At 43.3% G+C, this 16,987-nt stretch overlaps 1 protein-coding gene across 3 annotated transcripts in view; it reads right to left on the bottom strand.

The window, feature by feature from the left end:
* The window catches only part of UNC119 (unc-119 lipid binding chaperone), a 30,115-nt gene extending 17,252 nt beyond the window's left edge, over window positions 1-12,863 (bottom strand). The window contains exons 1-3 of one of the 3 annotated variants that reach the window (XM_069944522.1): window positions 12,378-12,435; window positions 5,526-5,618; window positions 2,407-2,534 (exon numbers count right to left, since the gene is read on the bottom strand). In XM_069944522.1, the coding sequence (XP_069800623.1) occupies window positions 2,407-2,491 (85 nt within the window). In that variant the 5' untranslated portion in view covers window positions 2,492-2,534; window positions 5,526-5,618; window positions 12,378-12,435. Of the gene's footprint in view, window positions 1-2,406; window positions 2,535-4,983; window positions 5,037-5,525; window positions 5,619-12,377 lie in introns of those variants that run through there. The other 2 variants (XM_069944521.1, XM_069944524.1) reach the window with 2 other exon arrangements.
* Window positions 12,864-16,987: the final 4,124 nt, after the last annotated feature.

Raw genomic sequence — 16,987 nt, 5'->3', positions numbered from 1 at the left:
TAAATATTGAAAACGTAGTGGCTTATTCCCACGTCCCATATATTACAGAGGCTACGGACAGGGAAGTCCTATGATGGAGTGTTGCACTATCATGCCGGGAGTGGGGAAACTGTTTGAATCTCTGCTGTAGTAACAGAGTCACAGAGATTCAAACAGTTTCCTCGCTGCCACCATGATAATGATACATCATGCCGGGCGGAGAAAAACACCACATTACATGGCTTCCCCGTCTGTAGTCTGTTATATACCGGACGTCAGAATAAGCCCTTACTACTCATCAGAATGAGCGGGAAAAGGAGCTCTCTGCTCTGTGTAAGCGAGAAGACACGTGCCCTATTGACTCATTATACGTCCGTCTCCTCATGTGACGGAGCCAGGAGAAGAATGTGCTGAGCATCACTCCCCAACAGTCGTGGTCTCAACACTCAGACCTCAACCAAAATGTTTGGCAAGTCTAAACCATAAAAATTAAGGTATATTTTCCTTTAACATGTGAAAAAAAATTTTCTTCCTTTTATATTTGGAGAGAGGAATTGCTTCAAGTGGAGTTTGGCAGAACTTTACATCCTCTCTCCCCAATTCAGAACACACATAGTAGATGATGAGCCTACATGTATATGGGGTGGATAGGGAAGATAGCTGTCAACCAAACAAACATCATCTTGACACCTATAGAAGGTGTAGGGCCAGCACAAAAGAGCATCAGGGGAACAAATTCCTAGGCACAAACTGAAAATTCCATTTACAATCGATACTCAATGCTGTAAGAGGGACTTTTTAGTAGTTTAGCTAAAGCTCTTTCACATTGCCTCAGCAGTGAACATCCACCATATGTGTATGGATACAACAAGGGCACTACTATACACAAGTCACGAAAGTGCAAACTTTATAGACCTCACAAAGTGTTATACAACCAGGGTCCCTCAAGGTTCTTTAACAGCAGTTAAACACAGTTAACACATGCCATTAAAATATAGGGAATTCTCTGCTGAGATATTCATACATAATCCCTGGACACAAGCCTACAAAAAAACTGGAGTTACCAATTTAGCAAAGATGCAAGACGAAACATGCAGCAGTCAGCCTCATGTACTATTGTGATCAGACCATTGAACGCACTCCGTCATACCACGGACGGCCAGTCAATCGCTGTCAATACACAGCCAAAAAAAAGCCAGTGGAACCTCATTTAAGAGTCTCAAAACACAGGACTAGCCATATATCCCTCCAGGAAGGGCCCAGCCAAGAAATGAACCACTAAAACCACCATATTAAGTGGCTCTATAGGTCAATGTAATACACAGTCAGCAAAGACCGTATATGCACAACCTTCCCAGCAATAAGTGTATGGCAAATATTCTTTTTTTTTTTGGGGGGGGGGGGGTTAAACGTATAGAAAATATGATAAAGAACTATGGTCAGACAGAAACTTTGTATTATGCATGTGGTAGAGCTGAAGAGAGGAGAGGTTACAACACCCAGTCAGCTTACACAGGGACTGCTTGCCTACCTACATTGAATGGCACAGACCCACAAGCCTATCTAAAACACAAGAAAATAAAGATAGCTTTATGTGCATTGTCAGCTATAGAATGATTACAATTTTTATTCTTAACCAAGATTTACTGCAAAAAAAAAAAAAAAAAAAAGATCTAGATATATACATGTATGTATATGTGTGTGGGAAAGCAGAATTATCATTACGACTCTAGGTCCACTTGGCAGCTAACCTTTCCAGCATTACATTAAACACAGAAATGCCATTTTTTAAAAACTCTGCTGACCTTCCTGCAGAACGGGCTCACAGAGAATCTGATTTTCATGATAAAAGCACTATAATTTATTGCTTATCTCTCGCTTACAGCACCAGAGCGTGACTGTTGTTTCACCCTCAAAATGTAATTTGATTTAAAGTACAAAATGGAGAAGCTCTGAGAACGTCCCCCGAGAGAACCGGAGATCAGCAAATGGCAAAAGATTCATTCTATATAAAATAGTAAGGAATCATAATGGCTTCACGGATCTATTGTCTACCGTTTTCTTCCACCAGGAGCCTTTTCTAGCGTCTACCAGCATCTACAAAGTACCTTTATGCCTCCATGCTTTCATTTATTTTAAAAAGTTATATATAGTCATAAATTCCTTAGTCTTCAAAAATATCCTGGTGTACACTGAAACGCAGTCTCCAAGAACAATGAACAGAATTTCAATGAACCGATGCCAACCCCCCCACCACCACAAAGTGATGCCATGGTCTGCTAATGCCAAAGCAATTAATTAAGCTAAAATGAGCGACAATTTGCTCCAAGTAATCCCTACTTTAATCCAGTTGTATAACTCTCAAGGAGGTGTTTGCGGGTAGATTTAGGAGGGAGGTATAGATACAAAATCCTGCTAATCACGTACAAGGCTCCGCTTCAGATGCCAGCTCTACATGTTCCAGCCTGGCTGCACAATAATAGCTAGATATTAATCCCCACAATCCAGCCATCTTTATTATGCATGATGAACAGCTTACGTGAAGGTTTTTCCATCTACAAGACAAGAGATGAGAAATGATTTATAGCTATAGTAATGAACTGAACGCATTTACGTGATATGGCCAAGAGGAAAAACTGGACACCAAATTCGCGTAAGTCAGCGGTCAAGTAAGACCACCAGGGAACCAAAGTGGACCCAGGTTTAGATTCCGTTCTAACCTACTTTCTGGTCCAACTAAAGATTACATGATATGGAGCCAAGGTTCCTTACCCCTGAATTAAACTGTATAGGCAAAGAAAATCCAGATACCAGATTTCCAGAGCCATGGGGATTTTTCCTGAAGGGTATCAGATTTGGAAAATAGCTCAGGAAATAATAGATCCTGCCCTATTTTCACCCAAAAATCCAGCACAGATGCCTTTTAGAACCCCAAGGGAGCATCCGGAATTGTGAACAGTTTTGGATCCGTATCCAGAAACGGACTCACTGGTGCACTCTGGGTAAGTGCTGCCAGGTGTTGTGCCTAGTCCTTTTACTGTATGCACTCCTGTTCAGTCCAAAAGGGGTACACCGGATGGGAGCCTTTTATAACACATGTTCAGGCACAGGTCATTTGAACATTATAAAGCAAACTTACTTCCCTGGCTCCCACAGAGTCACTGGTATCTTCCCAATCAGTCCCCGATTGGCCATCTTTAGGTCCTGGGTCGTGACGTTGCAGGCCCGCCCAGCCAATCAACGACCGCTAAAGCCACTGATTGGCTGGGTGGGCCAGCAACATCACAACAGCAGGTCCCGAAGCGGCAGAACAGCAGGATGGATCAGTAATAGAGATGAGCGAACCTTGAGCATGCTCGAGTCCATCCGAACCCGAACGTTCGGTATTTGATTAGTGGCGGCTGCTGAAGTTGGATAAAGCCCTAAGGTTGTCTGGAAAACTTGGATACAGCCAATGACTATATCCATGTTTTCCACATAGCCTTAGGGCTTTATCCAAGTTCAGCAGCCACCGCTAATCAAATGCCGAAAGTTCGGGTTCGGATGGACTCAAGCATGCTCCAGGTTCACTCATCTCTAATCAGTAAGATACCAAGGAGGTAAGTGCACTTCACTATTTTCAAATGACATCCATATTAAAAAAAAAAAAAAAAAAAAGCCCCTGCAAGGAGGCAGGAGCATGTTTTAAAAAAAGCCCCTGTCAGGAATGCCCCTTTAAATGCTGTACTGTGTTTGGCAGGGCAAGGTACCATTGGCTCCCTGTCCTGTCAATCACTCTTCTGCCTGGAGGAAGCATTATGCCACCGGCTACAGCAGGCCACACTCACCATGGCTCTAACACAGCAGCAGAGAAGACAAGCTGGAGTCTGGGGGGGGGGGGGGGGTGTTTCTCACTACACAAGTAAAATGGACACGCGCAAGCTGTATTGGGTTGCATTCACACCATGAACAGGATACCAACATATACTGTGGCATTCTTCAGTGGACCCCATTCATTTTATTAGCTGCAACAGTCACCTAGTGACTACATTTGGGACACTTTATTCTGGTATACAAGAATTTATAGAGTTATTCCAGCAAAAAAAAAAAATTCTTCCAAATCAACTGGTGTCAGTAAGCAACAGAGATTAGTAAATAACTTCTATTAAATCACTAGTCTTCCAGTACTTCTCAGCTGCTGTATGTCCTGCATGTGGTTGTGTGTTCCTTCCAGTGTGGAGAGTAGGTGAGGTCTTCTATGGGGATTTGCTAATACTCTGGACAGTTTCTGACATGGACAGAGGTGGCAGCAGAGAGCACTGTGTCTGCCTGGAAAGAATACAACTCTCCCGACAGGACATCCAGCAGCTGATAAGTATTGGAAGACTGGAGATTTTGTTAAAAGTAGTAAATTACAAATCTCTCACACCAGTTCATTTGGGACTGAAAGTAGTCTGCTTATCCTATTAAATAGGCATATGCCAGCAGAAAACCACCCAAACAGTTACCACATGATGGAACCTGTTGCAGTACACCACAGTATGTGTTTCCATTCACTTCCTGGCAGGATGCTGACAGATACTGGTTATGTACTACACAAACCTCAGTGTGAACGTAGCCTTACCCTGTACAGTCCATAAAGTAAACTGCTAAATTACCTTAGACAAGGATAACAAGCATGATTTAATGGGATCCTAAAAGGGTTTTCGTGAATTGATGGCATATTGAGAGCACTGCCAGTACATTAGTGGGATCCTACACCAAAATCTGCATCCAATACAAGTCTGCCTGCCAACACACATCACAGGAAAAACCTCTGGTGTTACTATCCCTGTCTAGCATCTCTCTTAAAACAATTTCTTTTTTTTTCGGCTTAAAGTCCAAATGGGAATTGACTTTGAAGGTGACCAGAAACATGAGATAAATGTCGGCCAAAACAATAGCGAAATCAAGTAGTGTCAATGGAGATGTAACAAAATTTAAGCAATGTGCAGAAGTTGGCCATAACAATCAATAAGCATCTACCTCTTACGTCTCAGAAGACCTTCCAAAATTATAACAGGGAGCTGATTGGCTGCCATAGGTCACTAATCCGGGTAAAGGGGGCCAAACTGCCGTGAAGCCCCGCCTAGGTGACACCAAAGAAATGAAGCGATTTTAGAGCAGAAAGAAGACACAGACAAGTTTTACACAGGTATGCATCAAATGTGCAGCATCTAGGCTTGTAGATGGTGCGGAGAACTGCACATAGAGTAAGGGGGGGGGGGGCAATATCACATCTTTATGGCAGACTTTCCTCAAGGGGAAATATTACCCTTTTGACCCATGTGAAGAGGGGCAACAGTGATTCTAAGAGCCGTGTCATACAGGGGCGGGGGATTCCTTCCACTGGGGGCGGCCCCCCTCATTGCTTCAGCCCGGCCCAGTACCCGTGAATAGAATGTCTCCGTACACAGAAATATGGACCACGGCACCGATCTATCTGTGGGTCATGTTAAAGCGAATAGATAGATAGATGCAGCTGGGAAAGAAAATAGCAACAAACATCTCATTTTATCCTTGCTTACCTGAGGTAACAGTGAAATCACAGGTTATGTATACCACAGAATGAATACATTAAATATGAACTGTGTATTGGGTCTCAGCTCCTGATTTTGCACCTGTACTGATATGATAATGAATGTTAAAAATAATTTAGTAATATTTCCTCTGAAATATCAATCCCAGCAAAAAAGCCATAATTCATCTAAATTGTCACAATACAAAAGCTAAATAGTAATATATTGAGAATGGATGATACAAAATAAGAGTTTCTCACTGCACCTTTTGTTGCCAATAATATGGCTCCACAGTCAGGGTCACCTTCACTGCACTTTGATGGGGTATCCTAAGTCGACCCCTGGCAGATAATGAACACCCTCCTGCATTCGTACTGAGCTCCCATCATGATTCGGATGGATGCACTGTGCTATAGTGAGGTGAGAACTACCAGACACTATGCTTATGAAGGTTGGTACAAAAGGAATGTTACAAATAGCTCAGGTCAGTGACCTAATGTACATTTATTAAAGCAAATGTACCACATTGCTTACGCAAAGATTTTTTTTTAGACTATTTAGTCGGTGCGGACTATTTTTTGGAAATGCCGCCCAGTTCCTGCGATCTGCCCCTGTTTCTTTATGCACTTTGGCCCACTCTATGCACTAATGGCGGGCCTGGCATCCCCGGGGTACCAATATCCCCTCATCAGAAACAATCACGAAGGAGAGGAGATATTGTTACACTGGGGTGCCAGGCCTGCTTTTAGTGCATAGAGTGTGCCAAAGTGCACCTAAAGAAACCAGACGGGATCACATTAACCAAGTGGTGTTTTCAAAAATGGACCGCGCCACAGCCGACCAGGTAGTCAAGCAAAGTAGCATATTCGTATTAAATCCCTGCATGATAATTACGACCCTGGATAATCCCTTTAACACAGAATGTGGGAACATAAAAATTAAAGTATGGTTCATATCAGGTTATGTATCACAGCTGACTCCTATATACTATATTTGTGCCCTACAGCCATGTTGTTTTGTCTATGTAAATAGGTTAATAACAGAATTCCACATGCGAACTATAACCACGGCTGGCAGCAGATGAAAACTGCACTCCCTGCTTCCTGGTTACTAAAAACTGTGCCCCGAGTACTGAAAGAACAAAGGAAAGAAAGGCCCAACCATGAGGCGAGAGTAATCCTAAAGACAGGAAGTAAACTTATTATAACTAACTATATGAGCACACAGATCAGAACAAGAAGTATGCTGGGGAGACTTTCTATATAGCATTATACAACAACAACATAATAGTGCAAACAGTCACTCTGCCAACCTATAGGAGAGTCAGCCCTACGGTCACGTAAAAAAAAAAAAAAAAACATGTTGTACATCAAAAGTTTTGATCGGTCAGGGTCTGGGTGTTTAGACCCTGACCAATTACTGGAACAAACTGAGAAGTAGGCGCTAAGCTCTATGCCACATGATTGACATGGACTCTCAATGACAATCAATAAGACCATCTCAATCACGCACACGGAGCTGTGAAACAAGCTCATTCTAGTGACCAGTCAGGGTCATTTAGACGCCCCCCAAAAAAATCTAAACTCTGTGCTTGTTACTTTAAAAAAAAGTTTTTTTATTTGTTACTTTAAAAAAAAGTGTTTTATTTAAAAACAACACCTTTAAAAAAAAAAAAGTTAAGGTATACAGACTTGAGACGATTATTCCCATTTTAAAGTGATTGTATATTGCTAGGATGCGTCATCACTATGATTGTGGAGGCCTGATCTCTAGGATCCCAACTGATCCTAAAGAATATAGGGCCACAGCACTGGTGTAGATGTGTGTTCACTTCATTCTTGAGGTCGTGGGAGTCTCAGAGGTCAAAGTAATGACATATGCCAGCCAGATGTAAACACCCCTTTAAACACATGTCCGAGAGTCTTTGAGTCTTGTGCACACTGAATATTTTGAGTCGGATCCTGTGTCAGCACCCCTGTTAAATCTGCATCCCATAGAATTCAATGGAAAATCTGTAACTATGCGCATATTAACTTTTTTTTTCATGCTGAATGGTCATGGATTTCAGATCCACATAGGAAAATTCTTGATATGGATTCCATGGAAAATCTTTAAACTGAAGTCAACTGTGAAAATCTGCTCCAAATCACAAGTTTATACACGCATTTTAGACTAGAATTCCTTGTCAAAAGACGCATGACATTTAACCCTCAACTTACTTTGTACAAAGTATGCCCTTAGGGGGCACAATTCCTGCAACAATTAGTGAAAAATAAGGGCGCACAGTTTTAAAAAAATAAAAAAATAAAAAAACAAAAAAAAAGTTAGACATTTCTGACACTGGTATAGCAAATTAGAAAAGTTAAAAAAGAATGTGTATCACAAAATTAGCACAAGTTTGCTAAAACAAAAGTCAGTTCAGTTAGGATTAAAAAGTTGTAGGCATGAAAAGGTCAAACACAGACCAGTATTAAAGCATTAAAGCTCTATAATATCCACATCACACATAATCCACAACCAGCACCCACTGCACTAACCTGGACCAATTCAGACAATACATTACTGTAAAATGAGGATTGGTCAACTTAGGTGTAATAGTAAGAAGAGGAGATGGATAAATCCTATGTATATACTATGTACACACACATGATGTGCTCTATGTATATACTATGTACACACATGATGCGCTCTATGTATATACTATGTACACACATATGATGAGCCCTATGTATATACTATGTACACACATATGATGCGCCCTATGTATATACTATGTACACACATATGATGTGCTCTATGTATATACTATGTACACACATATGATGCGCTCTATGTATATACTATGTACACACATATGATGTGCTCTATGTATATACTATGTACACACACATGATGAGCCCTATGTATATACTATGTACACACATATGATGAGCCCTATGTATATACTATGTACACACATATGATGAGCCCTATGTATATACTATGTACACACATATGATGAGCCCTATGTATATACTATGTACACACATATGATGAGCCCTATGTATATACTATGTACACACATATGATGAGCCCTATGTATATACTATGTACACACATATGATGAGCCCTATGTATATACTATGTACACACATGATGAGCCCTATGTATATACTATGTACACACATGATGAGCCCTATGTATATACTATGTACACACATATGATGCGCTCTATGTATATACTTTGTACACACATGATGAGCCCTATGTATATACTATGTCCACACATATGATGAGCCCTATGTATATACTATGTCCACACATATGATGCGCTCTATCTATATACTATGTACACACATATGATGAGCCCTATGTATATACTATGTACACACATGATGCGCTCTATGTATATACTATGTACACACATATGATGCGCTCTATGTATATACTATGTACACACATATGATGCGCTCTATGTATATACTATGTACACACATATGATGAGCCCTATGTATATACTATGTACACACATATGATGAGCCCTTGTCAGGAATCATAGAACATAATGGACTCTTTACTATGATGGTGACTGTCTCCTCCTCTGATGGCCATGTCCCTCCTTCAGAAGACACGTGTATCCTGATTTACCCATACAGAGGCCGGGGTATAAGGAAAATCCTTTATCTCATCTGTCATCTCTGACATAGTATGGGAACCCTCCACCAGATTAGCATGGGTAATCCCTTAATCTCCATGGCACCAGGCACAAAGGCCCAAATGAACGGGAGACTACCTGAGGATTTTACTGATGGCTTTGTCATGCTCCTTTGCACATAGATATCACAGCAACATGTTGTGACAGCTACAGGCGAGCTTGCAACTATACACCGGCACCAGGGATGGGCACAATAGCGGCACCATGCACAACTACATCTAGTCCTATATACAAGGATTAGACTAGGATATTAGGGTCCCCCAGGTACACGCACTGCAGTCTTCTTCCCTTCAATGTACATATTATTGCTGAAGCATCTGGAAACTGTATATAGAATGTGTCTAAATATAACTAGTGAGGATAAAAACACTTATTCTCTGGGTAGATCCTACAGTCAATGGGGAATCCCTTGGAAGAGTACATCAGCTTCCTATTGGTTTCCAAGCCAATGAAGCCTCAGCGGTCCCTAGAGTGCCCAACGCCCTTTGGTACAGCACAGAGCTTTCTGTCACTAGGGATTTCTAATATAGTCCCATATACTGTACACACAATATTTCTCTAACCCCAACTAAAACAGTCGTGTCCAATCTAATAACATTAAAGAAGGCCGAACATATGTATCCTAGGCCGGGCTGACATCACAATTCTGCAATACACTCAGTATATAAGTCAGCAGCCTATGGAGATGGGATGCTGATGGTATACGTGCACATACTAGCATGGCCACCATTGACTTTTATGGCCCCATTGTAGTCAGCTTGTGACAAAGTTCATGTCATTGCCTGTATATATATGTGTATACATTCTTCAGAACTCATATTTACATATGGAAATACTACGATTGTAGATGAAACCCTATTAGGACCCATGGGCCTCATTCACTTCTCCATCAAGTATTTTCATCATTCAAACCCATCATAGCTGCACAAGAAAACAGCTACTGATGCCGGATCGGCGATTGTCTGCCGGACCCCATTGACTATAATGGTGTTTGTCGGGTTTCCAGGATAGTATCTGGTATTCTACGCTCATCTCTAGAACTTCTGCAACAAAGTCTACTAATGTGACACGTAAACAGGGGTCTCCACTAAGCACACTATATCTTATACACAAGAGCCTAGGAAGCGGAGAGATAAACCACTGTTTGATGGGGTCTTCACATTGTAGATTTGCTGCCCCCTTAATGGCGGCCTCCTGACTGACCCATCAGATAAGGTCTGGAGAAAGAAGGATTGGGCTGGTTACACTTAGGGTACGTTTACACAGACAGATTATTAATGCTAAAGCCAGGAACGGACTATAAACAAAGAACGGGTCATAAAGGAAAGACTGAGATTTCTCCTCTCTTCAGATCCATTCCTTGCTTTGGCCTAAAAAAGCTGTCAAAAAAATCTGTCTGTGTAAACGCACCCTTAGCCCCCTCTCTCTATTCAGAACACATGTATGCTCAGTTGATTTGAGCGCCGGTGTGTACAGAGGGGCTGGTAGAGAAAGCCTAAACAAACTGCTCTCTATGTATGCACCCCAGATCTCAGCTTCCTGGACCTCTATGCGTGCAATCCCACCTGAACCTCTTGGCTCTTATTAGAGTTACCATATAAGAGAATGGAATATCAACTACAAGTTACAGTCCTGCCCTTATGCATATACTGACAGCAGAATGCGCTGTATATACCATACAGTAGCTCTAGAATTGCATCTATAGCAGTTAGGTGTAACATTGCTTTAGAGGTCCCAAAATAAAAATAAATAAATATATACACACACACTAATAATATATATATATATATATATATATATATATATATATATATATATATATATATATATATACACACACACACACACACTATAATACCAAGTACTAACTAGTGTCTACATATGATAGTACAGTAATCTTGCACATAATAGTGCCATACAGAGCCCATATAACAGTGCCATACAGAGCCCATATAACAGTGCCATACAGAGCCCATATAACAGTGCCATACAGAGCCCATATAACAGTGCCATACAGAGCCCATATAACAGTGCCATACAGAGCCCATATAACAGTGCCATACAGAGCCCATATAATAGTGCCATACAGAGCCCATATAATAGTGCCATACAGAGCCCATATAACAGTGCCATACAGAGCCCATATAACAGTACCATACAGAGCCCATATAACAGTGCCATACAGAGCCCATATAACAGTGCCATACAGAGCCCATATAATAGTGCCATACAGAGCCCATATAATAGTACCATACAGAGCCCATATAATAGTGCCATACAGAGCCCATATAATAGTGCCATACAGAGCCCATATAATAGTGCCATACAGAGCCCATATAATAGTGCCATACAGAGCCCACATAACAGTGCCATACAGAGCCCACATAACAGTGCCATACAGAGCCCATATAACAGTGCCATACAGAGCCCATATAACAGTGCCATACAGAGCCCACATAACAGTGCCATACAGAGCCCACATAACAGTGCCATACAGAGCCCAGTGCCATACAGAGCCCATATAATAGTGCCATACAGTGCCCATATAATAGTACCATACAGTGCCCATATAATAGTACCATACAGTGCCCATATAACAGTGCCATACAGAGCCCATATAACAGTGCCATACAGAGCCCATATAATAGTACCATACAGTGCCCATATAATAGTACCATACAGAGCCCATATAATAGTACCATACAGAGCCCATATAACAGTGCCATACAGAGCCCATATAATAGTACCATACAGTGCCCATATAATAGTGCCATACAGTGCCCATATAATAGTGCCATACAGTGCCCATATTATAGTGCCATACAGAGCCCATATAATAGTACCATACAGAGCCCATATAATAGTGCCATACAGAGCCCATATAACAGTGCCATACAGAGCCCATATAATAATGCCATAGAGTGGCAGTAAGTAAGGCCCCTATAATAACTCTGACCCGAGCCCATAGTAAGCTATAGCAGTGGGCGCCCCTAACTGTCAGAGGCCCCTGGGCAACTGGCAACTGTAGTCCAGATCACCGATCCGGTCCGGGCTTTAATCCTCAACAGGTAAAGCAGATGGCCGTATAACCGGCGAGCCGCTAGCCGAGTGGACGTGAGCGGTGTCCACAATAGAGGGCTCTGCTGGCTGGAGGAGGGTGCACTGACCGGCGGTGATCTTCTGCAGCAGCAGGACATCCTCCGGGGTGATGTGCGGCTTCCTGAGCAGCTGCTCCTCCGTGCTGCCCGCGGCCACCACCTGCCCTCCGCCACCGCCGCTCTGCTTCACCTTCATGCTGCCCTCCTGCGTTCTGCTGCCGGGGAGAGTGTCAGTGCCCAGGGAGGAAGAGCTCATTCTCCGGGGGAAGAGAAGCCTGGAGGAAGTCAGCAAGACACGGAGAAGAGCGACGGAGAGAGACTGCCAAGAGCGCAGGAGTGAGGAGGTGGATCCCGCCAGTGACCTGCCCGCCCGATTCACTTTCTAATCCGGAGACTTGGGCAGCAACCGTAGAAAACAAGATGCCAGTAGCGGCGGCGGCGGCGGCTCCCGGGCGCCCACCTGTGCTGCTGCTGCCGATTGGGCTGTCAGTGAGCACGCCTGCGCCCGCCCGCTTCGGAAGTGGGCAGCGCCGATAATAACATAGTAACCGGAGGATGAATGTGATAGAAGCGGGCGGGGGGCGGAGGCCCAGCGCCTTATTTATACGGCCCTAATAACATGGGGGCCTGTGATTGGCTGGCGGGGCAGAACAATGGAGACGTTATGACAGGATGATAATGATGGCTGGAGGTTACCTGGCGGAGGGGGCAGTGCCTGGCAACGTGCTTAGAGGGGGGCTCCACCTAGGGACACTGAGGGGAACATGTTAGCAAATAGCCTAATACACAGGGGTGTAACAAGTATCTAGCTAAAGGAATGGGAGAGATGGCTGGGCACAGGGGTATAAATACATGGCGGTGGTCAATAACTTTATAACGTGCAACAAACATGAGCGCAGTAGGAACACAAGTCCCAGCCTGACCAGGAGTCCAAGGACTGACAGTGTCCTGGAGAACAATCAGGCCTTCAGTTCAGGCTCCAGCCCCCAGGCTTACATCTGTGTTCTGCTCATGTGAAAGCCGCCTTAGGCCATGGTCACACAGGAAAAAAATGTTTACAGTTCACATATTGGTTAAAGATCTATAGATTTTCTTACAATATGCTGCATTGTTGTCAATAGAAGATAAACACAAATGCAGGGAAAATAGTTCATTACTTGAACGGCCAATTTAAAGGAAATCTGTCAGATGCAATTCACATTCCAAACTGCTGACACTGTTAGGACAAGGAGACACATGGTACCTTTCATATATCTTTGCTCCCATCCAAGTACTAACCAGGCCGAACCCTGCTTAGCTTCTGAGATCAAATGTGTTCAGGGTGGTAAGGCCGTAGGCGGTAAACATAGGCTGCATTCACACCGTAAAGGTTTTATTTGGTTGGTTTTTTTTCCCCAAGCCAAATTACATGGTAATTCTTCCGTACGGAGAGAGGAGGCACAAGCCCTCCCATAGACTGCCAGTATGCCATGGATGCTGGCAGGATTCCGCACAGAGAGTTCCGCCGCAGAATTCAGCCAGTTTTACTCCGTGTGAACTGACCCTAAAGCCCAAAGGAAAAATTTCAGCACAATCCAATGAGACACACTGTACAATGTCTTACTGCAAGGCTCTATTCCAACTTTGGTTCTTGCTGTTGTTTCTGCAGCAATCAAATGTTTTGCATTGAACGGGATTAAAATCTCGTCTGTAAGTATTAAACCAGGGGCGTCCATATTGCACACAGCAACCGATCACGGTTCAGCTTTCATTTCCAAAAATACGCTAAGAAAAGCTGGACGCCGCCTGGTTGTCATAGGCAACAAAGACACTTGTTCTCTTTCCACTGTGGCATAGAGCCATCTGACATTTACAATACATATGCCGCGAAGAACAAATACACGTTTGCAAATGACAGCATATGTACGAGGATTGTACTGATGGGAACGGCCACCAATAATGATTTATTACACATCCGCTCTAGTAATTACAATAGGAATCTCAGTTCTATAATGAAAAATTAGTGAAAAGGATTAACGAACCCGGTAAGAAATGTCAACAGGAAGCGCCGTATGACATCATTACCATTTTACTGCCTGGTAGAATAAATATGATCAGCGACAATAAAGTGACAAGGACTTCCTATTAACTCCAAGCTCCGCAGCTGTAACAACTGCTTATCGCTATCCAAGCATTAATGGTCTACATGACAGATATACTGTATACACCAGTGGGGAGAATATTACTGTACTCACTAGTGTGCCAGGAAACAATGAGACATTGCAGAAATAAACCTGTTTATATATCAGATATACAGAGGTTTTGTTTATAAAGTTTTTGCTTACAGTTGGTGCCATTAGTTTTGGTGTCCAATATGGAAATGAGGATAGAAACAATCAACTGGGCAGTCACCATCACTCGGTATTAGGGTGGGTTTACACATAACAGATCCACAGCGGATTTCACACTGTGAGTTCGGGTGAACAGGAGGGCCAGACACCAGGAACCCGGACCGGTAATGTATGCACCGGGCCGCAGGGGTTAAGGGGGCTGCCTTTTACATTAGCATCCAATACGGCAATTCAGCCAGACTGCAGTCCAACCTCAACAGGTGTGTGAACTAGGAGCTTATATCCCATTCATAAACCAAGAAATCAAAGCTCAACACCAGTATTCTCCGCTATATACTTCATCTTTAAGTTGCACAAATCCAACAACATTAGATACTTCACCACTTGTGAATATGAAGGTAGCTGTTTTGTGAGGCGGACACAGATCTTGCTTTAATTTATCTTCGCCCTCCCGGGCTAGTAGGTTAAAGTCCACTCGTTCAACGAAGACACCAGCTGCACCTCACGGATAGCGTAGAGCATGGGTCTCCAAACTGTGCTCTCCAGCTGTTGTAAAACTACATTTCCCATCATACCTGGACAGCCAAATCCAAAGCTTTAGCTGGCCAGGCATGATGGGAGTTGTGGTTTCGCAACAGCTGGAGGGCCGCAGTTTGGAGACCCATGGCGTAGAGCATGGACAACGTCTACACGTCTGAGACGTTTCGGTGGACTCCGCCCCCGTATGCTTGAGAAAGGGGGCAGAGTCCCCCGAAACGTTGCAGTCGTTGTCCATGCTCTACGCTATCCATGAGGTGCAGATGGTGTCTTCGTTGAGCGAGTGGACTTTAACCTACTAGCCCGGGAGGGCAAAGATAAATTAAAGCAAGCTTCCGAAGTGCAGCAGGCAGTAACACCTCCTTACTCCTCTCTCCTATACCTGAACCTGCCTAGGACTAAGTTGTCAAACAGGGAGGGAAGAGAGACAAGAGATTCCTTTTAATAAAAGCCTTTTTCTACATTCTGGAAGCACAGATGGATATATGAAAAGGTACCATGTGTCTCCCTGACATAACAGCTATGTAACAGTGTCAGCTACTGTTCATGTTCCAAATTCCCTTTAAGAAGTGGCGCCTCAGTATGACACCCTATAGACAGCAGTGGTGGCTGTTCTAAAAAAGGGTGGAACCATTCACTAACATTACTGCAGCGATACCACACTTGCAGCCCTCCAGCTGTTGCAATACTACAATTTCCATCATGCCTAGACAGCTAAAGCTTTAGCTTTGACTGTCCAGGCATGATGGGAATTGTAGTTTTTGCAACAGCTGGAGAGCCACAAGTTTGACACCTGTGCATTACTGGTTACATGGGGGGACGTGCTGCTGACAATGCATCTTTTACATAACACTAAAAATCAATCAAGTCCATGAACGTCAATATTTGTAAGCTGCAACTTGGAATACAACATACCTAATGAAAAACTATATTAAGATAATCTGTACCTATAAATCCCCAATATACACTTATTTCGGGAAATACTTTTAAATTGCTTTTTTCCCCTGTACTTACTACTGCATCACTTCACTTTCTGGATAACATGGTGATGTCAAAACCCGACTCCCAGAGCTGTGCGGGCTGTGGCTGCTGGAGAGGATGATGGCGGGGGGACACTGAGGGACACAGGGCACTGGAGGGACACTGAGCATCCCCCTGCCATCATCCTCTCCAGCAGTCACAGCCCGCACAACTCTGGGAGTCGAGTTGTGACATCACTATTTTATCCAGGAAGTGAAGCCTTGATGCAGTAGTAAGTGCAGGGGGGAAAAAAAAGCTCTTGATGTGCATTTCCCGTAATAAGTGTATATTGGTGATTTGTTTAACTTTTGGGAGGCAATACAACACTTTAACTTCTCCTTTAACCATTTTACTATCTAGATTATAAAACAATCCTGAAAAGTTGCAGTTTTCACTCTGACCAGTAAGCCCAAAAGTGGAGACTTCCTGTTCTGTACAAATCGCTTTCCAGCAATGTCATCTTCACCTTTACAGACAGGAGTACACTGAAATTTGACACTGGCCTTTAACAACAGTGGCAAGCAACTAGGGATGGTCCGAACCTGCCGAGGTTCAGCTTCGTATGAACCCAAACGCTCGGCATCATATTCCCGCTGTCTGCCCGTTCCGTGGAGCGGGCGGATACAGCAGGAGGAACGCCTGGAAAACTGGGATACAGCCTATGGCTATATCCCAGTTTTCCAGGCGGTTCTCCCGCTGGATCCGCCCGCTGCACAGAGCGGGCAGACAGCGGGAATCATTACTGAGGGTTCGGGTTTATACGAACCCGAACCGAACTCTGTTCCAACCATC

This window comes from Dendropsophus ebraccatus, chromosome 11, assembly GCF_027789765.1.
Source record: "Dendropsophus ebraccatus isolate aDenEbr1 chromosome 11, aDenEbr1.pat, whole genome shotgun sequence".
Taxonomy (NCBI): Eukaryota; Metazoa; Chordata; class Amphibia; order Anura; family Hylidae; genus Dendropsophus; species Dendropsophus ebraccatus.
This window is presented reverse-complemented; position numbering and strand designations above follow the sequence as displayed.